The 27987-nt window shown below is 42.2% G+C and overlaps 1 protein-coding gene across 2 annotated transcripts in view; it reads right to left on the bottom strand.

The window, feature by feature from the left end:
• Nucleotides 1-27987, bottom strand: part of DGKI (diacylglycerol kinase iota) — a 251167-nt gene that overhangs the window by 143758 nt on the left and 79422 nt on the right. Inside the window, exons 5-11 of one of the 2 annotated variants that reach the window (XM_025213468.1) lie at nucleotides 24313-24369; nucleotides 19273-19338; nucleotides 10759-10830; nucleotides 10016-10132; nucleotides 5617-5691; nucleotides 3073-3168; nucleotides 1319-1401 (exon numbers count right to left, since the gene is read on the bottom strand). In XM_025213468.1, coding sequence (XP_025069253.1) covers nucleotides 1319-1401; nucleotides 3073-3168; nucleotides 5617-5691; nucleotides 10016-10132; nucleotides 10759-10830; nucleotides 19273-19338; nucleotides 24313-24369 — 566 coding nt within the window. The remainder of the gene's footprint in view (nucleotides 1-1318; nucleotides 1402-3072; nucleotides 3169-5616; nucleotides 5692-10015; nucleotides 10133-10758; nucleotides 10831-19272; nucleotides 19339-24312; nucleotides 24370-27987) is intronic. The other variant, XM_025213469.1, reaches the window with a different exon arrangement.

The following is a 27987-nucleotide window of genomic DNA, read 5'->3' as shown; positions in this document are numbered from 1 at the left end:
ACTCTTTCCAATTTGTCCACATCTTTCTTGAAGTGTGGTGCTCAAAGCTGAACACAGAACTCCAGATAAAGCCCTGCTAGTGCTGAATAGAGTGGAAGAACCACTTACTGTGACGTGAATGGGACATTCCTGTTAATATGTCCCAAAATACTATTACGGTTTTTGTTTTGTTTTGTTAATGCTACACACGAGACTGTCAGCTCATATCCAACTTTCTGGTCACTATAACCCCCTGTCCTTTTTGCAGTACTGAAGCCTACCTAGTGGGCATGTCTACTTATGCATTTATGCTGGCTTAAGTTTACTGCACAGTAAATGGGAATAGGCCAGTGTCTGCCTGGGCAGATGACCTGGGAGTAAATATAGTCAGAGCAGCCTGCCATGTTCCCCTGTGGCCACCGGGGAGAGCTCCAGCCACATGCCCGCCAGTTCCTGGGACTAACTATAGTCCCAAATTGAGGCCAGAGCCGGCTGCCAGCATTTGGAACTAACTTTAGTCCCAAATTGAAATCAGGAGAGGCAGCCAGCCAGGAGCCCTGGGAGGCCCACTAGGTTATGATGCAGGTATCAGATTTAGGCTCAAGTTAGAGTAAGTCACCATATTTATTGCACAGTGTGGGCATGCATGTGTAGATGCATGCCTGTACTGTGCAGTAATTTTGATTACTGTGCAGTAAATGTGAAGTGCATGTGTAAATAAGCCCAGTGATTTGCCAGGTTGTATTATTTGGGAGTACTTTGCACTTGATTTTACTGAATTTCATCCAATTTATTTCAGACCATTTCTTCAATGTATAAAGGTCATTTTCAATCCTAATCATATCCTCCAAAGTGCCTGTCACATCACCTAGCTAGGTATCATATGCAAATTTATTAAGTGTACACTAAACTCCACCCTCCAAATCATTAATGAAAATGTTGAATAGTACCAGCCCGTGGACAGTCCCCTGAGCAACCCCACTGGATACTTCCTTCCAACTTGACATCAAGCCATCAATGACTGTTCTTTGAGTATAATTACTCAACAAGTTATGTGCTTACCTTGCAAAATTGTCATCCAGACTGCATTTCCATAGCTTCCTCTGACAGTGTTGTGGAGGATAGTGTACAAAGCCTGCTAAAGTCAAGGTATATCATATCCACCACTCGTAAGCACAAATCAGTACCTTGGACAGTGGAGAGCTCTTTCCAAATCTTGACCTATCAGTCCTCTCCATCACTGTCAGAGAACCCCATCCAACCTATCAATTTGCCCATATACTTCATATAAGCAAAGACAATGTTGAAAATGTTAAATACATGTTAAATCAGCACTTACGCATCCCTTGGCCCTTCCTGAGAGAGATCAAAGACCTGGCGTGGATTCAAGTACCACATAAACATTTGGAGAACTTTGGTGCCCTGTGAAAAGAGGAAATGGAGGGAACACATAAGAAAGAATGACCTGGCTACAGTATTATAAGTAACTGTACTTATTAAAATTAAGTGAATTCTTAGAGTGCATTTCATTCATTTGTAGCTTAGTAAACATAAACAAACTAAAAGATGCCTGTTTTGGGAAGACTAAACACAAAGCAAGTGTTATGATTGATATTTGCTATATGAAACAGTCCTGGAAGCTATCATCTCACTTGTGTATGTATAAATGCAGACCTACTGAATTTGAAACACGTGTTATATAAAATCTATAGAACATATGCTATGCATCAGGGGTATCAAATCTGTTTGGCTCTCCAGGCTCCTTGTGGGCTGGATCTGTACCCATCTGTAGTGGCAAGGTGAGCATCTGTAGTGGTGGTTGCCTGAGCTGCTCCGTTGCATCAGGCAGCCACAGGGGTTAACACCACCATCACTCACCAGCCCTCCACCACCAAAATAAGTCCCCAAGGGATTATAAGTGGGTTGGTGCTCCTGCTGCCATGCTGGTAGAATTTACTCCTTTTGGAGTCCCTCATCCAGTTCTCATAACACAAAACAATACCCCTTTTTCCAAACAAACTAGTAAATCAGACTCTATCCTTCCTCCAGGTGGCAGAAGAGGACCCTTTAGCTCTGGCCCTTCTTAGACACAAGCTTCATTGGGTTTCAATCTGCTCTATGCCCACAAACTGCTCCTTTCTCCAGCTTGAGCTCCTTGCTTTTCCTTCTCTTGGGCTTTCATCTGCCAGCTAATCACCCACAGCTCGGCTTCTACCCCAGGGCTGTCTGCCTCCTATAAAGGGCCAGACGCCCTGTTACAGAGATCCATACTAAAGATTTTGGCAACAGATTGAATAAGGGCACTGGTTAAATGAACCCCCACTGGGGATCCATACTCATGATTTCACTGGGGTTGACCCACATTAGTGTTATCTCAGGGAGTCATGGTGGTTGCCACTACTGCCCCATACCCAGCTGCTGGAACCCAGCTATTCCGACAGAAAACCCATGGGCCAGATAACACAGGTCCACATGCCTGGCCCTTGTGCTGTATTTTTGACAGCCGTGCTGTAGATGAGAAGGCATTCAATGGACTTTAGATAGACACAGAGGTGACCAATCTAATATGGATTGGATCTGAAAATCTTAGCCATAGGAATTCTAAGAAAGAAGCAGGCTAGAGTCTATATAAACCTGCTGCTTGCTTTAGCTAAACTTGCATTCAGTATACAACTTGATAATGAAGTAAAATGTTTATACAGCAACATTATACTCTGCAACAACTGCTTAAAACAAAGTTTCTTACATACTTAAAATACAAAACCAGCTGGATGTGGTCAGGGTGGTGAAGAAACTAACCATTTCTTAGGATAGAAAGGATGACTGAAGATTTCTTTGGAGGCCCCCTTTCCTATAGAATGTGGAGGTCTCCTAAAATACTCCCATCATTCTAGTTTCCTTACAAAAAATTAAAAACTGGGAGGAAGATTATCTTGAAAAATCCAAGTTTCCTTTTATGTGGAAAGGTTCCAGGCATCTGCTGCAGGAGTCCGTGGTTCAGGTCATATGCAACTCTTCCTTTTCTTTGACCCAACTGAAATCTGTTGATAGATTATTCTTTAACGGTCATTAGAATTAATTTGATGTCCTTACCTGATTCCCTCCACTTTTTGGATTCACAAACACCAACAGTGGTTTCATGAGCGGGGAAGAGATAGGTTTTATCACAAAAGGTCGGCCTTTGTTTTCCTACAAAAACAGCAGTGAAAAAGTGCATTAACTAGAGATATACAGAAGAGCACTAAAATCTCCACCAAAAAGTTCCCACAAAGGATTTTAAATGTGAATTTAGTGGTTATGAAAGCTGCAAAGGTTAATAACCTTGAAAAGTATAGTCTTCTATATAGATCTGTGAACAGCTATATTCCATCATTGTGCCTCAATCCCAGAGGCAACCCCCTGGGCCAGATAACACAGGTCCACATACCAAATCTGGCCCACGTGCTGTATTTTTTACAATCCTGCTGTAGATAACAAGGCATTGAATGGATTTTAGATAGGCACAGAGGTGACCAATCTAATATGGACTGGATCTGAAAATCCATGGTTAGATTTTTCTACCAAATGCAGGTACTTAATATATCTTATGTAAAGACAGTTCACCCTCCCATCTGAAACAGTGTTTGGAATTTATACTGAGATCACCAACAGGAGAGAGAAACTGTTGAGGTGGGCACAAGTTTTTGGACAAAACTTAATTTTTAATTATAAATTGCCATTTGGGTTGACCAAAATAATTCATGAAATTATATTAGATTCTTTTTTAACTGGTATGGCCAAAAGACTGGGAAAAAAAATTAGAAGTTGAATGTTTCATTTTGACTTTTCTAAAATGAAACATTTTGCTTTTTCACTTCAAGGAGACATTTCATTTGGAAACTTACCTCAATTTGACAATTTTTTACAAACAGTAAAAAACCATATAACGTGTTTGTAACAAGTGGGCATCCCAGGGCCGGTCTCAAATGTAGGCCCGCCCACTTGTCCTAGCGCTAAAGACAAGACCACCTGCCCACCTCTCCTGCCATGCCTTGATGTTAATAATTACAAGGATGTTACTCAGGCAGGAGACTGCCCATTTTTCTGCCCTGATGACAAGGGCATATATATATGACTCCGGCCTCCCCTTATTGTATCCCATTCCTGGCAGATGCTTCATGGCCTAACTCCCAGCCCAAGCTTGCTCGACCTAGCACCCAGCCTTCAGCTTGTCTAGCCTGACATGCAGCCTTCAGTCTGGCGGCACACACCTGGCCTTCACATACTTGGCCTCACACACGGCCTCTCTGTTTCTACTACACACTCAAGGGCCTCAGTCCCACTTTGGGCTCCAAGCCCCATCCTTGGGCTTCAAGTCCCTCTCTGGGGCCCAGGCCCCTTCACATTAGGCTCTAAGCCCCTCTCTACAGGACTAGGGCTTCAAGCCCCATCCCCCCTGAAGCCTACCTCCTGGCTTCCTAATGTGGTCTCAGACTCCACTGTGAGCCTGGGCACTGTCACAGGTCCCCCCTCCTGGCCTGGGTCCTGCCTCAGTACTCACAGTAAGCCTGGTCTCTCCCTGAGATGACCAACTATCCACCAGGGATGTGGGGCTGGGGCTAGAAGGCACCCCATACTTGCCTTTCAATGGGGAGGTAACTGGCCTGGCATTTCTGGGGGACTGTCCCACCACAGAGAGTCCCACCAAGCCACCCGTCCCCAGCAAGGTGAAGTTTCTGGTCATGCCCAGGACCATGAGGTCTCCTCCTTGCCTATAGGCCCCAGCCCTTACCTCTGAGTTGTATTGAGCAGCAGCTCAGCTTGTGGTGCCTCTCTGGCTGCTCGCAACCAACTGCTGCTCTGTTGTTTAGGGCCCAGTCCTTATATAACAGTTGGGCCCTGTTCCCCAATCAGGCAGCATTGCCTGATTGGGATAACAGCCAGCTACAGGCTGCCTGCTGCTGCTGCTCAGGTCCCTGCAAGTAAGAGCACCCTATGCGATGTTACAGGGTTCAACTTGAAATTAATTTTCAGATTCTTTTTATTTTACTTAAAACATTTTCATTTTTGGTCAATCAAAAACACTTTTTTTTGTTTTCAGTTGGGTCAGTGAACCAACAAAATCAATGATGTGCCCCAGCATCGCATTCACAAGCCACCTGCTACCTAGAGGTATGTAGAAAAAACATTTAAAGCTGTGTCTATGTCCAAATCGCCGAATCTTTCCAAATCTCTCCAAATCAATTTGGAGGGTTCCAATTTGATTCAGAGAGATTAAAGGGCCCTCTGATCCAATTAGGATTCAGAGATTCAGCCACTGAATAGGGCCAAATCTCCACTGAATCGAGTCAGGGACTGAAGCTTTGCACAGTCCTAATCACATACGTATGCACACACATTCACACACACAAAGAAAAGTAATGTTCATTAATTCTGAATGAGACAGTTGTTCAGCCTCCATCACCAGGAAGTCTTTGTCCTTCCAGTGAAGTATCCAAGAGTGCCTAATTGCAGAAATGGCAGGTTCTATGTTGTGGATACTTGCTCTCTCTCAACTGGAGGCCATGCTAGGATCTACAGAAAGCCACTGGATTTTTACTGACAATCTAGAAAGTATCAATTTATTCTACCTTTCAAGTGTTCCTTATTAAGACTTACCTCATTGCCTCTTTTACTAGCTTTTCTTTTAAAAGATGTTCTCTTCTTCCGTCGAGTCGAAGTCTTTAATGAGTTCTACATAAAAAGAAAAAAAACCCCAAGAATACATTACAAGCAGAACAAAAATTTAAAAATCCACAGAAGTAGCCTTCTTTTAGAAGCTCTTCCATGCATCATCCATTTGAAGAATGATACAGTATCTGGCACATGCTTGAAGTTTAGATCACATGCGTTTCATGCTTTACACTTCCACACCACCGTTTATGGAGAAAGCCACACACGGAGACCAGACTGGTGCTTTGGAACTGGAAACTTTCCCACGCCGTGGGGAGAAAAATCAGATGCTCCCACAGACTCACATAACACCACATGTTGTACCTGCCAACCCTCCCAATAGGGGTAGGAGACGCCCGTTTTCCCTCCGGGGCTCCAGTCTCCCGCCCAATCAGGCTCGTCTCCTGGTATGGAGACCACCTGCATAAAAATGTAATAAAAATATGATAAAATGAGCTATTTTCCATTTAAAAAAAACAAGTTTTAGCTCTGGTGACCATTGACTCAGTATAGCACATGCCACCACTGCATAAAACTGGTGTAATAATCTAACAGGGAACCTCCTCTGGATTCTTAAATATTTAAGAGCCACCTTAGTTCAGGAAAAAAAATACAGAAAATATTTTGGTACTTTGTGTAGGACCTAAAAAAAAATATCCTGCATCATCAATGGCAGTGAACTGAAAAGGAAAAAAATGCTATTCTCCAGAAGGGTGCTAACTTTACTGATAATATTTTATCACAAAGGCATGCTGATGTGAAAAGGACTGGTCAAACTGAAGGGGTTTTTTTTTTTTTTTTTTTTTTTACTGCTGCAGTTGCTGAAATAAAATCCTCCCCCTTCCCTATAACCCCTCTCCATTTACATATTACCAAGTTCAGGTGGGTCAGAAATGTTATGAAAATTAACACACTCACTGTATTTCAACTCTTAATTTAGTCAAAGCCAGACAATAAAGGGTGCAGAAAACTCACAGAACATTCATTAATCTTTTCTAACCTCAAAAAGGAAACAAAATGCATTCAGTGTTGTCCTCAGTCTTTATTTTATCCAAAAAGGTCTCTAGATTCCTACCAAGCAAAGGTTCACAGACTCAGAGACCTGCAAGTCTGTACAGTTCAGCTAATAATCAGTACCTGCTGTTTTTTATTCAACCTTGATCTTCAACCAACAGCATCATTGCTTTAAATAGGACATCTATTGGATTTGGCTAGGAACAGTGTTTGAAACATCAGTGTCAATATGTGAAATAGAAAAGTTAGGAATTCTAGTGAATCTCAGTAATGTGGAAAACTCATAATCTCAGAGAAAGATATCTAACTCAAACTGTCTAAAGTTCAGATTAAGTAGCCCATTTTCTGTTCCTTTTGCCATAAAAAAGTAGTCTTGCTCTGCATTTCCCTTGCTTTGGTACATAAGAAATGCTCTAGAAGGCATGCTACACTACAAGAACTGCACTGACTTGGATGGATCGATGGATTATACAAAGTGCATGGTCTTTTTCATCTCTGCCTATGTAATGAGACTGAAAGAGAATATGAATGTTAAATTAATGTAATAGAGCAAGCCAATGCCCTCATGCCCTAACTACGGTAATTCCTGTAGAGGTTCTTAGACTTGTTCCTCAGACACTGTCTGTTGTTAAAGGGTGCTGGAACAGAGCACTTGTCTGAGCTTCAGGGCATCTGAGTTCTTTTCCATGATCATCACTGGTCTGCTGGGTGTCCTTGGGCAAGATACTAAACTTCTCTGAGCATCAGTTACCCCTCTATAAAATGGAGATACTTACACACAGAAATGTAACAAGAAATGTCAGCGCCCTGAGCAGACATACTGGTGACTGCTGCAAAGCAAGGCAGTTGATTGGGGGATAGTTTAAATATAACAGAATTTTTTGTCTCTGTCCACACAGGCAAGACTATTTGGCACAATGATGCTACACTTCAGTGTTTAAGTATGCCAATTTTTGTCATGTTGATAGAGCCCATAAGTTTGCAGAAACAGTAGCAATACAACAGGTGAGAGGCAGAGAAGCTGACTATACATGTCCAGACCTTCATTTCAAATATATTTAAGAAAAGCAGCTGTGGGTGGACCACCAACATCCATATGGTGAACTTAAGAAGTTATGCATACTGTCTTGTCCATGAAAGGCTTCCTTCCCAACAGGAAGAGTATGGGGATTTTTAAGGAAATAATGCTAGTTAGTGAAATTGTCTTTACAGAAAAGAATTACTTTAAGGAAAGAGGACTATGTAAATCCTGGATCACTTCTAGATGAGGAAAAATCTTCTTCATGGATGTCATTTTTCCCTTCTTCAAAAAGGAGAAGCACAGAACAGAAAAATAAAGTCAATTTTAGAGGTGTTCCAAATAAACTTCGATAGATTTATTGAAAAATCATTTGTGCATGATGTAGGGGAGATGAATGTTTGATTTTCTGAGGCAGATCCAGTAAAATCCCTTTCAATCCTTTCATCTACACTATCCCAGGTTTAATTTTCAGAGGTTCTTTCTTAGTAGCCATAATTTCAATAGTTTCAATGAAAGCTACAAGTGCACAGCATCAATGAAAGTCAAACTCTGTAATCTTCATGTCTTTCAAAAACTATAATCAGATACAAATAGTAGTCTAACTCCATTTGCCACCATCAGCAATGAAGTGAAAGTAGAGAAGACAAAGTAGCCCAAGGATATAAAGCAGACTTCCTTTGAATGTTTCCAAAGAGAAAGGAAAAACAGATTTACTCACCTTGATCATAAGCCCTCCCCCAGCACCAAAGTCTAGTCACAACAGTTACAATTACACTGTCTCCAGATCCTCAGAGGAGGCTGGCTCAAAGAACATCACCCAGACCCCACTCACTGCCAGCTCCTCTCCAGCACAAACACCAAGACTCCATTAGTAGTTTTTAAGCCTTTTCAATGCATCAAATATTAGAAAAGGACACTAGGATCTGTGCAACTGGGACAGGAATATATTTGAACTCCAGGAAACCAGACACAGCATTACATAGTTTCCAGCATAGTGCAGTGGCATTGAATGTTGGTCAAGAGGCTACAAAAGACATTTACATGATGAACACCACACAACGGATGTTTTGACAATTTTCTAATTACATAAGTGGGTCATTACATGTAGGTCTATCACCTGTCTCACAACTATCCAAACCATTCTGAATTTCCTTCATCCTGAAAAAAAAGATACTTGTCAACAGTAAAAATTAATTGCAGAACATTTATCAGGTCATCTGGGTCAAACTGTCCTTAACTGAATCACTAAGACAGTGCAGGAGTGAAAGGGGGAGTTTATACTGTATTCAAGTTTAGTACTTCAACGGTAGTGACCCACTATGCATGTAAACAGCATTGAAAAAACACTTTAGTAGCAGTAAAAACAAAGAAAAAGGAGACATCAAGGTAAAGGTGGCTACAGAAACTCATCTAATTTGCTTGGGGAAAAACAACAAAAGGAATAACAGCATCACTAGAATCCAGTTAAAATGAGTAAGAAATCCAGTTCAGGACTTGCCTATGGCGATCAGTAAGCAGGGATGGGCAAATCATTTATAACTAAAATGTTGCTAATCAAATTTATTCTGCCAAGTCTGGGGAACACTGAAACATTTTTCTCTTATTTTCTAGATCATAGGAAATTAAAAAAATGTTTCAGACAAATCTGGACTGAAACCAAATTTTAAGAAATACAAAATTTCCTAGAAACCAGAAATTCTCCTTTTTGGCCAGCTCCACTCTGGAAATCTTTTCCCTCTGGTGAACCAAGCACTGTCTCATCTTGTTAAAACTATACTGAATTCTGGTTACAACCTTAAAATTTACTGCCTGCAAGCATCAGGACATGTAAAGATAACAGTGGCATTCAGCAAGCATTTGGGTGAATAAAATGTGATGATTCAAACACCCATGGAAATCAAATCCAAGGAACATGAACACAGCAAAGGCTAATTATTTGTTTCAATGCAAAATTGAATGCTTGTGAAAGCACTGTTCAGTGTTTGCCCAGCTTTATTTAATGAAATATGTTTGAGTGCCTAAAACACAGAAGATTCTTCCATTCTGCTGAACTTGTGTAGGAAGAATAACCTTGAACTGGATTGCTTAGTGCCAAAATAACATTAATCACGAATTGTCTCAAAAAGGAAAATGAAGGATCCCCCACTAGGGGAGTCCATGGAAGAGCAGGATGTAGGTTAAGATGTAGCTGGGTGGGAAGGGCATGGTCAGGGCAGACAAACATGCTTTGGTGGAGGACAATCAGGAGCTAAGCCAGGCTTGCCCCAGGTTGCCATACAGCATCAGAAACAGACTTCCGCATGCAGTTACCTGAGGTTTCTTCACCTTAATGATCCAAGTGGGAGGCACAATGACAGCAGCATGAGCCCCCAGGGAACACGGCTCCTCAATGTGGTGTAACATGAAACAGGTGACTTTGTTGTGAAACTATAGTAAGGGAGAGCAGAGCCATTAATGAGATGGATGCAATGCAAGAAAAGGAGGATAGGCAGAAAAGTAGAGGGGACAGGAGAAAAGAGGGAGATGCATGAGACAGTGAGGAACATACCCAGCTCCATCTCCACCATCAGTTTTCTACACCAAGAGCTTTTTAGGAACATTTAACAAATGGCCACCTTTGTTTTTTAACCTTCCCCAAACATGCTCTATACCCCAAACATGCCCCTAATGATGGCATTAAGACAAAATCCAAAATGGGCAAAATCATATAGCATGGAAACTCCTGTGTCAAGAGCAGCAGTGGTTTGCCCCTCACATTACTTTTGCAGAAATCTCTCTCTTGTCAACCCACAAATAACTTTTTGTTCTATTCCAAAGAAGGAAACCACACTTAGCTCCCCTTGGCCAGAAGAATAGGCTATCCAGGTGGAATATCCTTGAGGAAAAGGAACAGAAAGGGTTAAAATGAGCCCCTCCAGGGCTCTTCTCCATAATAAATTGGAATCCCAAGCAAAGGATACTAACGAGACAAATGAAGTCCAACACAATGAGCCCAAATGGCTAAAATCCACCACAGCTATTTACACTTCTCCCACCAAGTATTGACCACTTACCGCCTGCTTGCACCAGGAACAGCTGATGGCCACAATCTCTTTACTATGAAAGGAGAATTTTTGCTGAAACCCCTGAAACAGCAGGAAAAGATAAGACAAGAAAGCTGTCATTTCTTTCCATAACATTTGCATACTTCTGATCATGCAAGAAAATTCAACAACTTTGGTTTTTGTCATATGTCTGAGTTCTGCTAGAGCAGTCAAATACAATGAATAGACAGCACATTTTGTAAGCCCTAGGAATAGACAACAGTGCACTGAAGATGCAGGGGCATGTTACTCCTATTGATACAACAATAAGGTTAACAGCAAGGTTAAATCACACTCTTATTATAAAGTTCCCTATTAGCAGGGAGTGAGAAGAGTCAGTCAGTTTCAGAATTTTGTTTTATACCAATATTGGTCTCCCCTTTAAAATCCCCAAAACTATCAAATCAACCTTAAAATGAGTATATTCTTGGTGGTCCAAGGCAAAGTCACTGCAAAATAGTAGAAGTGAGATTGAAAAGAAGATTCTTAAATTGGGACACCATTATAACAAAGGTTTTGAATATACAGTATGGCCAAAATATATTCTTAGGGCTATATTTAACTTTGTAGTCAAAAGGAAGGAAAAAGGAAGAAACATTTATGAAATACAAATTCATTTGATAGGCTTTAACGGACATAAGTGAAATTAGAACATTCCATGCCACAGGAAATTTGGATATTTGAACATTTGGGTTTGAATGAAAACTTAGAATACACTTATATATACATTTATAAAACAATATTTCACAGGATTTTTTTTTAAAATTGGATAGAAAAAAAATCTATCAAAATGTTTAGACATTCCCAAAATCAAAATGTTTTCTATAAATTTGTTGAAAATGACCAAAAACACTTTGTTTTCAAGTCATTTCAACATTAAACTGCATTTTTCTATTTTGACATATTGCCTCTTGGAGTTGTAATTCAAGAAACAGACACTCCCATTCGCAATTCCCTAACTTCCTAACCAGCCTACATCTCCCATAATGCACCTTACAGAGCATGGTCAATGGGAATCCACACTGCATTGGAGAGAACTAAAGGGAGAAAAGAGCAAACTATAGCTCCCATAAGGAAAAGTACTGATAGTGTAATGCAGTTTAAACAGAACCTTTTAGATCAGTCCAATATTCATATTCAAATCAAACAGACCCTAAACAAATTTTTCATACATTTTCAGAAAAAAAAATGTCCATGGAAATGTTCCAAGTTATGGAAACTGCATTTTCCACTGGAAGATTATTCTGACAGAAAACTCCCAACCAACTCTAGATTTTAAGCTCTGAAGTGACCACTAAATCATCTAGCGTCACTTCATATAAAACAAAGGTCATAGAGCCCCATCTAATTACCTGTATATTTAACCCAATAACTGGTGGGTTTTTAAAAGTATTTTCTTTTCCAGGAAAGCATCCAGTTATGATTTGAAAGTTTCAGTAAGCAGAGAATCTACCGTATCCTTTGGTCATTTGTTTGAATGGTTATTCACACTCACTATTAAGCATCTCTACCTTATTTTTCATTTGAATTTGCCTGGCTTAAATTTTCACGCATAATGTGCCTCATACCTAGATGCCACATGAATATGCCACATTTGACGGATTAAATTCAGTCTCCTCAGACTCTGTGACCTGAAGACCCTGTCCCTCCCCTTCAATATTCTGCCCTTTCTAATTTGCTGATTTCCAGGATCAATGCCCTCCCTTCTTTAGATGAACTCAGCCCACTAACCTCAGCAATGAAACAGACCCATTGATTCCAAAAGCTCAAGCAGTCCACCTGTCTCTTGTCTAAGTGAAACCATTGAAAGTGGCCTCAAAAAAAACTCACCAAACCCAGGCTCAGATTTATAATACATAGAACAAGTGTTGGGGAGTAAAATGTTTGCAACTGAGGTCTGATACTGGGCAAACAGATTAGTAAAGGGTTTCCCCTTCGCTTTGATGAGAGTCTCTTAGGCTAAGAACACACATTGCACCTGTCCCCAAGCCAAACTGAGCTCTGAAAAGAAATGTCTTAAAATTGGGGCGTACACATATCACCCTTCCAGTCAAGGCTCAGTGAGTTGCCGAATGCACTGCCACTTTTCAGTCATTGATTCAAATGGTGTAATCCCTCAACGACTGTTCAGACTACTTCACAACGTCCTGACACAAACTATTAGCACTTTTTAATCCCAAGAGCCTTTTTACAGTTTGTCCCAGGCCTACAAACTCATCAGGGGAGAACAACAGCAAATAGGTAGAGCCCTTTTCTCCCCAGCACCACCTGGGGTGACAAGGAAAAATGGTAATAAGCTGATGGAGAAAAGGTTTAGAGATCAGAAGGCAATATTTTATAGTTAGGGTGGCCAAAATCTGGAACCAACTTCCCAGGGAAGTGGTCCTTGCCCCTACCTTGCGCAAATTCAAGAGGAGGTTGGATGATCCCCTGTCTGGGGTCTTGTGAACCCAGCATTCATTCCTGCCTGTGGCAGGGGTTCAGGCTAGATGATCTGTTCAGGTCCCTCCTGACCCTAGCTACTATGAAACAAATGTGGACCTCTAAACACTGTACCTTATTCCGGAATAAAATGTTTTCTCTCAGGACAAATGTGACATCTGCTTGTAGCCTTAAAGAGTGCTGACGGACGTGGGGGAAACAAAGCAAAACAAAACAGGGCTTTACCAGAAGAAGAATTGCATATGTTTACCTGGCTCCCCAGCATCTGTACAGCTCACATGCTTCAGTGGGCTTTTTGGCCCTTTTATCCAAAAAGCCCCGCTGAAGCATGAGAGCTATACAGACACTGGGGAGCCAGGTCAAAATGACACGATTCCTCTTCTGGGCATGTGCTATGCTTGGTGCAGGGGCATGCTGAGCTGAAAGTTAAATGCTGTTTTCTTTTTTATTCTGCATCTGTAAGCAGCCAAAGTATCTTATAAATTTCATCCAAAAACTCTATATAAAGAAAAAAAATTGAGGTGGAGGGGGAAAGAGGGAGGGAGACCAACCTACTTTGACTTCTCATGGTGATTTGAGAAATCCCCATCTCCCAAAACTGCAGCTAGCAAAAAAACAAGACCTGGTACATGCGTTCTGCAATACATCAGCGGTATATTTTAAACATATGGACTGAGCAGCTTGCCTGTTTCTGGATGGACCATTTTTCATGTCTTAAGTTATTTGGCTTTTAGAGAGTCATCAGTGAGAATGATAGAGCAATAAAAAATAAAATAATGATACAAAGCAGTAAAATAGCACTTTTCTTTCTCAAACTACTTTAAAATGTGAGTTAATCTCTCCTCACAATTCAGCTCTGAGGTACATTGGTACCAGGTAGAAACCTGGTTTTACAGTTAAGGAAACTGATACTAGTAAGATAACTTGATCAAAAACAGAGTGGGCGTCAATGTAAACACTGGGATTAAAATACCTGTGCTCAGATTCCTGTGCTCAACCAACAGGAAACCACCCACTCTCTTCATCCTCTTTCCACCCCTCACAATAGGAAAGAACATTCAAATTCAGTTTCCCTTTGTTTTTCCTGTGTTGGTTTGGACCTCCCTCTCTGGCAGAAGAGGAAGAGTTTTCCACCCCTAGGATGCCTGTTGCACCATTTGAGGAATAATGAAATGGAACATTAACTTCATATTTGAAAGGATGTTATTCCATTAGTGTTTGATTTACTGTCCTCCCCCCAGCCATTAGTGTCTAATTCCAATGCAGTACATATAACTGAATGTTCCACATTGCTCTTGTGAAAGTAAACATCTGTGTGTGCTGGAGGAAATATATTTGGAAGCAGAGAGCACCTGGATCCTCAGAAAGCACAGGGGAAGACGTTCTGGCCAAATCATCTGATTCAGTCATTTTAAGATCATAAAATTGTAGAAAATTAGGGTTGGAAGGGACCTCAGGAGGTCATGTAGTCCAACCCCCTGCCCAAAGCAAAACCATCCCCCACCTAGATCATCCCAGCCAAGGCTTTGTCTAGCTGGGCTTTAAAAGCCTCCAAAGATAGAGATTCCACCACCTCTCTGGGTAACCTGTTCCAGTGCTTTACTACTCATCTTGTGGGAACATTTTTCCGAATATCTAACCTAAACTTCCATGGCTACAACTTGAAACCGTTGCTCCTTGTTCTGTCATCTGCCACCACTGACAACAATCTAGCTCCATCCTCTTTGGAACCACCCTTCAGGTGCACTGAAAGGCTGCAATTAAATCCCCCCTCAGTCTTCTCTTCTGCAGACTAAAAATAAGCCCAGTTCCCACATCCTCCCCTCATAAGTCATGTGCCCCAACTCCCTAACCATTTTTGTTGCTCTCCGCTGGACTTTCTCCAAGTTGTCCACATCCTTTCTGTAGTGAGGGACCAAAACCTGGACACAGTACTCCAGATGTGACTTCACCAATGCTGAACAGAGGGGACCAATCACTTCCCTCAATCTACTGACAACCTTCCTACTAATGCAGCCTGCTATGCCATTAATCTTCTTCACAACACGTGCACACTGTTGGCTCATATTCATCTTATTGTTCACTGCAACCCCCAGGTTGTTTTCTGCAGAGCTTCTGCTTAGCCAGTGGTTCCCCAGTCTAGACCGGTGCATGGGATGTTTCTGTCCTAAATGCAGGATTTTGCACTTGTCCTCATTAAACCTCATGAGATTTCTTTTTTGGAGCAATCCTCCAATTTGTTGAGGTCTCTCTGAACCCTAGCCATATGCTCCTACATGTCTACTACTCCCCACAGCTTGGTGCCATCCACAAACTTCCTGAGGGTGCACTCCATCCCATCTTCCAGATCGCTGATGAAGATATGAACAAAACCAGCCCCAGGACCAACACCTGGGGCCTACCCCTTGATACCAGCTGCCAGCTAGACATCAAGCCATTGACACTACCCTCTGAGCCTGATGATCCAGCCAGGTTTCTATCCACCTTACAGACCATTCATCCAGACCATACTTCCTTAGCTTGCTTGGAGGAACGTTGTGGGAGACGATATCAAAAGCCTTGCCAAAGTCAAGATATATCATGTCCACTGCTCTCCCCACATACACAGATCCAGTCATCTCATAAAAGACTGTCAGGTTGATGACTTGCCCTTGGGGAATCCATGCTGACTGTTCTTAATCACCTTCTCCTCCAAGTGCTTAGAAATAGATTCCTTGAGGAAGTGCTCCATGATTTTTCCAGGGACTGAGGTGATGCTGACCAGTCTGTAATTCCCCAGATCCTCCTTCTTCCCTTTCTTAAAGATGGGCATTATACTTGTCTTTTTCCAGTCATCCAGGACCTCTCTCAATCACCATGAGTTTTCAAAGACAATGGCCAGCAGCTCTACAATCATATTGGCCAACTCCCTCAGCAAGCTCCGGTGCATGGCTTCAAGTTTTGTGGACTTGCATACATCCGGCTTTTCTAAATGGTCCCTAACCTATTCTTTCACCGCTGTCAGCTGCTCACCTCCTCCCCAAACTGTGCTGCCAGGTGCAGTAGTCTAGGAGCTGACCTTGCCTGTGAAGACTGAGATAAAAAAGGCATCAAGCACTTCAGCCTTTTCTGCATCATCTGTCACTAAGGTGCCTCCCTCATGCTTTCCTGATCTTCTTCTTGTTGCTGATATAGACATACACACACATGTACATACACATACACATATGCAGTACACAGTGCACAGTACTCAAAGTCATACTGAGTAGGCCCATGTTGTCTCCATGACCCTATTTATCTTCATGAAAATGTAATTATTTTACTTCAGTTAGGGAAGTAATCCACAACCACTATATAACTTGTCTTTGTAAAGCTCTTTAGGCTCTACCAATGAAAACCCTGTATGAGAACAAGGTAATATTTATTATTATATTATTAAGCCCTGGATGTAGTTTTGTTTTAAATCCAGTATGACATGCACCAAATTCTCCAAAGCTGTCTTTCTTTTTGGCCAAGGGTATGATAGGTAGAGCTTTCTAATTCTTGATCACTGTTGGAATACAGCAGGAGAGGTGTGCACCAAACACTGATGATTGATAGACCACTTAAACACCTGATGGTTATAGTTAATGCTGTCACAACCCAATTCCTGACAATCAAACTTCTCACAACAACAAAGTACTACAAAACTGGCATCAACTAAGACCTTAGAATAGTAATACTATTAAAGAGACCTACAAAACTGAATGACAAATATTGCTAAAAATTTGAGGCATAATAGCAGAGCAATGAGGGGGAAAATGATATTGCACTCTTCTTTATCCTATTTGTTAAAAAATGTCAGCAACTACCGCCTTTTAAGACAACAACCAATTCAATTAATTCTCTTACATGGAAAAAAAAAGTACTGTCCTCATTTATCCCAACTTCTGGACAAATGGGATCTACCACCGAAGATGGACAGAGAAATCTATTTGCTTCACTGATGCCATTCACCTTCCATCTACTGAGCAGGCTTTGGCAAACTTTTCAGTTTCCTTTACAGCTGGTATACAAAGGATCTGTAGGCCATTGGTTAATCACCTCCAAATTCTGCTCCTGCACAAACCTATAGTGTGGGATTTTTCATGTAAAACCTCAGAGAAAAGCTCATGTTTTGCTATCCTGCATCAGAACGCCCATCTATCTACTCCAATAACTAACACCTGAGCCACAGCCAATGTTATTTAGAAGGAGGAAAACAAAAAATAAAGCTAACATGCCAAGCTAAGGATATAAAGAAAAATTAATTGTTGTCCACAGGCTTACGACTGAAAATATGAGATATGATGATTATCCTTAATCTTTGCTTGCATTACTGTGAGTGTTATTAATGTTCATTAAAATATTTAGCTATCCAATTTGAGCCCAGGATTTGACTGATGACCTCCTATTACAAATGAGACCCACATAATGATTAGATACTCCATGAAAAATACTTATTTTATTGCTCTAAATTTACTACCATTTCATTTCAATGATAGCCTCCTTTTTCTTACATGACAGGGGAATTAATTTAAGGCAGAAGCTCAAAAAGCAGGAAAATGGACCACAAGGTAAAATATATCTGGCTGTAGAGGAGTTTACTTTGGCATTGAAATAAAGTATTACAAAGAAAAATCCCTTTTTATTTTCATCTTTCTAGTTTCTGGGTAGAGAGGTCTGCTAGAATATACACATGGAAATGCTGACTATTTATTGTCCACAAGGAGAGTAGCTACCTCCTTTGACCGTCTACTGACTTTCACCTCAGGGAGTTATCGCCAGTGTGTTCCAGAGAAAACTGGTCAGGTTAGTAATAAGAGTATATCATGTGCTGGTTCTACTACGTGTATTAACACAGTATGCAGTGACTGTTCAACTTGCCTAATGAATTCCTTTAACACCAGTAGTAAAGATACAGCACAACTCCCAGAAAGGCAGAGGCACAAGAAAACATGGCTCCAATGTCATCATGTGTCATGCCAGCTTAAGAATCCTGCATGTGCATGCCTCACTGCTCGTGATCACACACCATGAATGAAATATTGCATCCTGTTGTCACTAGTGCTTTAGAATGATATTGAGTCAAACTGGTACAAGTCTCTTCTTCTAATACAACAGAGAATATGTCAAGACATGGGTTCTGCCCTGGCCCTGTAGAATGACTGAAGCTGCAGAAGCTGAGGGTAAGAGGGAACTAGAAGCACAACTGAGTGCAGAAGGAAAAAAAAGTTTACTTAGGTGTAAATTGGACCATATAGACCACTCATGGGTCCACAGAGATGCAGCTATCTTGCAGTCCCCCTACAGTAGCACAGCATGCTTTGATGGTACCTGTGCCAGACTCGGTAAGTTTACTGTGTAAACATGACCTTAGTTTCAATACCACTAATAAGCTTGGAATGAATGCAGTACAAGAAGGATAACTCCAAGCCTCAATTCAGACTCAGGCTAAAGGCTGTCCCAAGTCACCCCAAATGGACACTTGGTCATTCAGGCTGGAGAGGCAAAGGTGACCAGGTGTGAGGATAGCTACATCATTTCCTTGCGTGTCACTGTCTATAGAAACTAGTGTGCCTTAACCACAGTAGCTTTGATTTTTTTATTATTATTGTTGTTGCTATTATTTTAACAGGCTTGGAGATTTGAACTTATGAGAAGAAAAATTCTGTGCAATTAAAGTTTTCTTTGACCTTTTCTATTGCCAGTAGAAATGGGCTTTCACTGTCTTGTGCAGTAGAGGATACACTGAACAGCCCAAAGCAGCCAACACAGCAAGAATCTGGAAACAGTGCAATAGCCTTTCACTTTCAGAGACTTGGGTTTAGGCCACCAGTGAAACAGATTTACTGTCACCATTCTGTTTCCCATTTGTACGCACCAAAAAAGTATTGCACTATTCCACATGATTCCCTTTCTCTGCCCAAGAAAGACCCAGAACTAGAACAGAACAGAATAATGAAATGGCTCGGTGGAGCTCTATTAATCTGAAAGTGCCTAGAAATCTTGTCACAAGTTTTATGATCTGTATATACTTCTTACCTTTCCACATTGTTTACATTTTCCCTCCTGCCTTCGCCTGTGCACCCAGTGATGTCGGATAAAGTTCTGCAGGAGGAGGACAGAGAAAATACACTAACAAATGATAGTGTTTAACAGTTACCCAGCACTTCCCATTCAAATTCATTTACGGAACAGTGCATAAAAATCACTTCAGCCACAACTGAAATGTGGTTGCTTGTGGAGCAAAATGTGGCAGTTGTTTAGCATTGATATGATACAAAGAGAAATACAAAACACCATATACAACTGAAATTGCAGGAAAAATTTAGGTACAGTGCATATATTCATTACCCATTTTGGAATATGGCCAAAACAACCCTTCTGCTACTTTTCTACAAAAGGAATACCAGCAGATCACAGCACAGACAATTAAAAAACAAAAAGAGAGAGAAATGTCTTTACAACAATCTGTTCACCCATGGCACAAGGCCTGATTCTCTGTCTCCAGTAAAGTCAATAAGAGATTCACCACTGAGTTCAGTAGGACCAGGTTTAGTTTCATGAGGCAAAAACATGAGTTGAGAGGGAGCAAGAAACTCCTTACTCCTCTACACAGGCTACCCACATCATGGGCTACAGTAAAGAGAAAAAAGGAGCAGTATCTGGTATTCCACTGCAGATATGAGAAGAAGTCAGAGCTCTCACTTTGTCCCCTCAAAACACCAGGCAGCACAGCTGAACAGATATAGAAAGGAAGTGGCCTGCATCTTCTGAAGACTGGTCATATATTATTTTCCCATGGAGAAAGGGGAGAGACTAGAACAGGTTGGTAGCTGAGTCACCAGGTCTGCTCATGGGGCTTCAAAACTATGTGTGGTACACTGCTGTGAGCTGAGAGTGAAGCCTCAGTCAAGTCCACACTTTATATTGAAGAAATCCACCTCCTAAATCTGATCCCATCCTCTGACGACTCATTATCAAAATGGTTTGTCAATAAGGCTAGGAAATTATGATCAAAGGAAGTAGGGCTGGAAGGAACATCACAAGGCCAGGAGTCCAGTCCCCTCCTCAAGGCAAAATTCACTAAACCATGCCAGTCAAGTGTCTGCTCAAAGTGCTCTTGAAAATTTCCAAGGATGGAGATTCCACAACTTTTCTAGGTAGCCCTATCCAAGCTTGACCACACCCTCAGAGTAAGAAAGTGCCTCCTAGTCTCCAAACTCAATTTCTCTGGCTAAAGCTTGGAACCACTACTCCCAGTCCTGTCCCCTACAACCACAGAGAGAAGCTTATCTCCATCCTCTCTGTAAACACCCTTCAGGTATTTGAAGACTGTTAAGAAATCACCCCCACCCCCTCCCAGTCTTCTCTTCTCCAGATTCAATACCCCCAGTTCTTTCAGCCTTTCCTCATAAGACGTGCTTCTCAGGCTTCTAATTATTTTTGTTGCTCTCTGCTGGACTTTTTCTAAACTGTTCACATTCCTCTTGAAGTGTGAGGCCCAAAACTGGACACACTACGCCTTAGTGCTAAATAGAGTAGAAGAATTACTTTCCCTGATTTGTAAGTGACACTCCTGCTGATACAACCCACCACATGGTTGGCCTCATTTGCAACAAGCACACACAATTAGGTAACCCTCAGGTCTTTCTGTGCAGTACTGCACCCTAGTCACTCATTCCCCAACCTGTATTTGTACATGCTATTTTTGTGGCGCAAGTGCAGGACTTTGCACTTGTCCTTTTTTGAATTTCATCTTGTTGACCACAGATCATTTTTCCAGTCAACCCAAGTCATTCTGAATCCTAGCCCTAGCCTCCAGAGTGTCTGCAACTCCATCCAACTTAGTATCATCCACAGAAATCAAATCTGTTTCCCTCTAGAAACAGGAAATTCATTTGTTAAAGCAGTGTTATCTTCTAGGCCAATCTCAATTTAAATGCCTTAATATCTAAACATCATTGTGCCTAAGCATGTTCACCAACCCCTTAGGGTACATCTACAGAGCAAATGAGACTGATTGTAGCATGAGTCAGCATTCCTTGCCTTATTTTTACTCCAACTAGTAGTGCAAATGCAATAGCATGGACTGGCAAACATAGGATACATCCAGAGTTTCTGATGGATTTGTACAGTTTGCACTGAAGTCTGTGTCATAGTTTTCACCAGTACTGTTGGCTTTAATCTAGTTAGCACAAGTAACTTGTGAGAATCATAGAATCTTAAGAAATTAGGGCTGGAAGGGACCTCAGGAGGTCACATCTAGTCCAACCCCCTGCTCAAAGCAGGACCAGTCCCGACTAGATCATCCCAGCCAAAGCTTTTTCTATCTGGGTTTTTAAAACTTCCAATGATGGTGATTCCATAGCCTATTCCAATGCCTTACTACCTTTCTCATGAGAAAGTATTTCCTAATATCTAATCCAAACTTCCCTTGCTGGAGCATAGCTCCTTATTATTATCAGCCACCACTGAGAACAGTCTAGCTCCATCTTCTTTGGAACCACCCTTCAGGTAATTGAAGTTTGGTATTAAACAGCCCTTCAGTCTTCTCTTCTCTAAACTAAATAAGCCCAGTTCCCTCAGCCTCTCCTCAGAAGTCATATGCTCCAGTCCTCTCACCATTTCCATTGCACTCTGGTGGATTCTCTCTCCATCTGTCCTTTCTCTAGTGGGGGGGCCCAAAACTGGACACATTACTCCGGATGTGGCCTCACCAGTGAGAGATGCAGGGAAATAATCACTTCCCTTGATCTGCTGGCAACACTTTTACTAATACAGCCCAGTATGCCATTAGCCTTTCTCATAACACAGGCACACTGTTTGCTCATACTCAGCTTATTGTCCACTGTAACCTTTGCATTCCTTTTCTACAGAGCTGCTGCTTAGCCAGTCAGTCCACATCATCCAAATCATTAATGAAGACATTAAAGAATATGAGGCCCCTGAAGAATGCTACCTGAAACCTCCTTCTCCTAGCCAGACATTGAGCCATTGATGACTTGTTGAGCACAATGATCCTACCAATTATGAATCCACCTCACAGTACTTTCATCTAGGCTGTATTTCTTTATCTTTTTAATGAGACTGTCATGGGAGACAGTGTCAAAAGTCTTGATAAAGTGAAGGTATATCACATCCACTGCTCTCCCCCATCCACAAAACCTGTCACCTTATCATAGAAAGAAATCAGATTGGTCAAGCATGACTTGCTCTTGATAAATCCATGCTGGCTCTTCTGAACACCTTCTGTCCTCTAGGTGCTTCACAACAGATTCCTTGAGGACCTGCTTGATGATCTTTCCAGGAACTGAGATCTGGCAGATTGATTGGTAACTTCCCAGATATGCCTTCCTCCCTTTCTTAAAGATGGTACTATATTTGCCCTTTTCCAGGACATCATCCAGGACATCACTGACCTCCAAGAATTCTTAAAGGGGATAGCCAATGGCTCTGAAACTACTTCAGCCAATTTCTACAGTACCCCAGAGTGACTCCCATACAGCCCTACTGAGCTGAAAGCATCTAGCTTCTCTAATGGTAAAAATAGACACTGGACTTATCCTGGGTCTGATTGTTCAGGGTTTTGACCTACTTCAAAACAGGCATGGAGGCAGTCTTTTACACATGCAGGACCTGTTCCTCCTCTACCCGACCGCTTCCAGTCCAGGCCCAGTTCCCCCCAACCCCTGTGCTCCAGGGCTGGTGCCACTCCCCCCCACCCCTGTGCTCCAGGGCTGGTGCCAATCCCCCCGCACCCCTGTGATCCGGGTACACTGCCGCACGCCCGCACTCCAGGTCCACCCAGCCTGTATTCACCTGCCTCCCCTCCCCACTCCCCTCCCTCCCTCCCAGCTGTTGGCAGGGCCCAGTGGCAGCAGGGCGCTGTCATCATGTCCCCCCTCTGCCAACTTTTGTGGGGGCCTGGTGGTGGCAGTGGCGCACTCCCTGCCATCATGGCGGGCAGAGATGGAGTCCTGCATTCGGCCCTGCCCCCACTTCTTGTCTGGTCGGTGGAGAACGGGCCCGCTCCCCCACCCTTGCCCCCACCACTTGGGGGCTGAGCCCAATCCCTCCCCCTTCGGGGCTGTTGTCGGGGCACTGCCACTGTGCCCTGCCTCCCCCTCCCATGCTCCTCCCTGCCTCCCCATCCCTGCCAGTTTTTCTCAGGACCTAGCAGCTCCATGTCCCCCCGCATCCAGCCCCACCCCCACTTCTCATCCTCGGTATCACTTGAAGGGAGCGGGGTGGGGGTGGCAAGGCCAGTGGTGTTTGGAGCATGGGTCTCACCTCCCCCATGCTCCAAACAGTCCTTGCTGCCCCTTCACCGTCGTGGCGGCACTCCATCGCACCGTCTCCTGTTGAACGCTTGTAGAGCACTCTGGCTGTTTCAGTCAGCCACTCAGAGTGCGAATAAAGCATTGTGGACAGACAGACAGACAGACTAAAGCTTTTATAATATTAGAACGTCAACAACTCTATTTGCTTTGCTGCATTGGCTTATTTTCCTTGTAAAATGCATTCTTTACTACTTATGTCATTAATATTTATGTAAGAGCATACACTATACATAATGTGCCATATTAACATCACACCTGGAATTTTCACTTTCATTTCTTGCTGGCTTATAGTTTTCAACTCTGCAGAATAGTGAAAGTCTTAAATACTGAGAATGCAATTGAAAAATGAGACCCAAAAGAGTATGTTAAAGAAAAGAAGTAACGGAGGGAAATAGAGAAAATATAAAACAGAAGAATTAGTTTAAAGGCAAGAAATAAGGAAGGATAAAAGAATATTTAAAAAGAAAAGTAAAGGAATGGGGATTTAAAAAAATAATATGGATGAATGAATGAGGAGAGAGGAACAAAAAAGGAGAAATGGATCCTGTTGATATAACTAATGCAGATGTTTGCCTAGGATTAATTTTAAATTCACTGTGAAGAACAGAATGTGTCCCAAAGGGGACTTGTTCTCTTTCAAAGGCTCCATTGAATCTAAAAGCACCATTTCATCTCCAGACATAGATGCATCAGGTGCACAAATCATTAGGAAAGCAATCATTTGCCATAATCTACTTACTTCTCTTGGAGATCTGGAGCCCCCCTCACGGAAAGTTGGTTTGCAGTGGAAATTTATCTGCCATTTAAATGAAAAACAAATGGTCACAGAGAATCCTTTTAATCATGTGGAGGCACAAGTGGGACTCAGAACCAGCTGTAAATGCTGACAACAAACACAACGATAAAAGGAATGAGAATGATTCCATTACATGTCATTAGGTTCAGGCTTCTAAAATTCCTATTAAAACCAAAGAAAAAAACGTCTTTGAGTCCAGCAAAATTACTTTGCCTCTGCCAACACAGCCTGTAGTCTGCCTCCCCACATTACTAAAGTCACGTTACTAAAGCTGTAGTTCTCTGTTCAGTAACTCCTCTTAACCTGTCTTCCCTTCCCTAAAGAATACAGTGTTGCATCAGTTTAACCTTGCTTTTAGGGCTGACAAACGATTAAAAAAATTAATCTCAATTAATTGTGAGATTTGAAAAATAGTCGTAATTAATCGCCAATATAATTGCAGTTAAAAATAGCACTCCCATCCACCCAGCATCCCAGAGCTTGTGTGCCCTGTGGCTCCTCCCCACCACCACCAACAGCACACAGTCCCAGCCCCAACCTCAGCCCTCCCCACGTCCGCTCCAGACTCCACTCCCGCCAACCAGAGCAGACCAGCCGTTTGGAACCCGCGCACACAGCCCTAACCCTAGCTCACCCCATGCCTGCTCCAGACTCATCCACCCATGTGGAGCTCACCCACCCCATGCTCCTCAGCGCAGGGGAAAAGTGGCCCCTGCCCCTCACCTCTGCCAAGCCCTTCTTGCTGCAGCCTCCCAGAGCCCACACCTGGGCTGCCCTGTGGTGCCTCTGCACTGCCACCACAGCCCTGCTGGGCAGTGATGGTGGCAGAGAAAAGCCTCAAGGCAGCCTGGACATAGGCTCCAGGTGGCTGCAGCAAGAAAGGCCCAGCAGCAGCGAGTGGGAGTGGCCGCTTTTTCCCCATGCTGAGCAACATCTTCTGCCCAGCTGCCATTGGCCCAATTTTGCCCACCACTGGTCAAAGTGTGTGAGATTAATGCTCATTAAAAAAAATTAATATATTAACTTGTTTTGCGTCAATTGCACCCATTAACTGCAATTAATTGGGAGTCCTATTTGCTTTGCATTAGGGAGAAAGTAGGGCAGAACAGCACCATAGAGACTAGCTAGTTTAGAGAGACAAGATTTTTTGGCTAACTACCTGCATCTACTCATAGGTTGCACTACGAGGGATACTTTGGCCATCAGACGGGTCTTAAGCTGGTGTTTTTAAAATCAGTGGGAGCTGGGCATCTAAGTCCTCCGTGCCTTTTGAAAATCCAGTCCTTCCTCCTGCTCAAATGAAATTTTGGATTCCACAGAAGGTGTTGTCATTTCTATGAGAAGTGCTGTATCTCATCCTGAATGAGTGGGTAGGTAGATTTTTCCACCCCTGAATTAGACCACTCTACTTTTCCTGCCCACCTTCATCTCCTAGCCAGCACAGCAGAACCTACAATGGGATGAGTTCTGCTCCTCATCTCTGAGAGCAAGTAAGGGTAGAAGATGGCCAATAAAAGCCTTCAGAAAACTTAATATGTTATTAGAAAACTAAGAAGAAAGATAGAGATAGGCAAGGAGGGAAGCAACTAGAGGCAGGGGTGCCACGGAAACAGATGAAATGAAAGGTTGTGAGAAAAAAAGGAGGATATGGGATGCAGAAAGGGTAAAGGGATAGGAGAATGAGAAGACCGAACAAAAGGGAAAGGATGATGCAGGACTAAAAAAATAAAAGTATTTTCTACTTTTATTGGCCTTTAGTGTAGAATACTGAAATATACTGTTCAGCTGTCCTTCATTATGAAGGCAGTGAGGCTGCATCTAAAAATAAAGGCATCACAGTCCATCTCCATCGCAAATAAACTAGCTGTGCCTTTCCTTTTTAGTGTTGTAAAATGACAGCATTAGAAACAACAGATCAGGAAACAGAGTTACTGGAAATAAATCTTATGTAAAAACAAATTAATCCCACAGTCCTATTGGCATTCCTTTAACGCAGTTCAGCTGCAGCCTTTATTCTTTGTTTCACTCTGGAATCTTGGTAGGCTGCAAAAGCCACAATTCACCCTAGGAACAGGGTCAAACACAAGGTCAATGCACCACTCGTGCCAGGAAACAGGACTGAAATCAAGATTAAGAGATATGTGGACCTTGTGATAGCCCTCTGCTGAGAAGCTGTGGTAAAAATATGTTATAATCTAGTCATTATGATTTTGCAATAACGTTTGTATAGCAGCTGTGTGGTAAAAATGTCTCATCTCCCTACACAAAGGCTTCACAGCTGAGAACTGTTTAGTTTCACTACATAATTGCTTCTGCATATTATCACACTTGCTTCTGCTAAGGTATGTAGGCCAATGATAGATTTACGAGTAGCACTAGACTTTTGCAGACATAGCCAGAAACAGATACAACAAATAACTCCTTACGAGAGATAAGAGAAGAGGGACAGGGAGAGATGCTGATGTAAAAAACTCAGACCTTAACTGAAGAATGACCGAAATGGACTTAAGGACGGCCCCAGGGAGGAGATTTAAGATGTAAATGAGACATATATGTAAACCGTCATAGAACATGTACCTGCTAGACATATGTTATAAGACGTAATACTTGAGCTGCCAATAATTACGCGACACTTTAGAATCTTTTGTTTATGTTAGCTATAAAAAGAAACCCCAGACTCTGTTTGGGGTCGACACGGATTTGAGTAAATTAAGCTCCCTTGTCGAACTTGTTTGCAAACAATAAATCTGAAATTGGACCCAGCCTGTGTGTGAGACTCTCTCCTAGAGGTGGATTGGACAAGACTCCAGGGGCACGAAACTAGCCGTTTGTGCAACAAAGTGAATGTCACACGCGGTCACCCAGTATTAACAACCTAAAATTTAATGCAGTCAGCTTCTAAGTGCAGTCGCCACTTGTTCGGACACTACCAGTAGGCGGAAAACTGGGGAATCATTGCTGCTGTTGGTAAAATTACTCAGTCATCATTTGTCTTACTTTAACTTTGGGTATGGCAACCTGAAAGTGGTAAAGCTAATTTCACTGGGGCAGAGGGAGAGAGAAGGGTGGGTAGAAGAAAGGAGCCTCAACAAATTTGTAAGTGATGACTACTGGGACATTTGGCAAAACAAATCCAAATTGTGGAGGGTAAATAAAAAGTTCTTCCTAAATGACTGCCTCTGCTTTCCTTTAATGAACTAACTACTTCTGGGCAGACAGCCAGTGTAATGGGGATCATAGTCCACAGGCCCATTCTCTTCCCATTCATTATAGTCAGTCCATGATTTTCCCACATGCTTTCCACTGAACAAAATTATTCCTAAATTAACATATAGTCCTAAGACTGTAAGTTATCTTATAGTCAAATAAATGTATAACCAGCAGATGAAGATGCATTGATAGAGGACGTCATTTTAGGATCAATATTTTTATGGGCTATATTGGGGGTTGTAGACAGATCTCTGGGGAACTGTAAGCAAGCTGAATGCCAAAAAGTTTAAACTATTTACCAGGGCAAGAGATCTTTATATTACCACTTGTACCTCAATTCCTAAAGTTAGGTACTAAACTCCTAAAGTTTTGAAAAAGACAGAAAGAAGGACAGACTATTTGTAGCAG

Source organism: Alligator sinensis, unplaced genomic scaffold (assembly GCF_000455745.1).
Source record: "Alligator sinensis unplaced genomic scaffold, ASM45574v1 scaffold585_1, whole genome shotgun sequence".
In the NCBI taxonomy this organism is placed as follows: Eukaryota; Metazoa; Chordata; order Crocodylia; family Alligatoridae; genus Alligator; species Alligator sinensis.
This window is presented reverse-complemented; position numbering and strand designations above follow the sequence as displayed.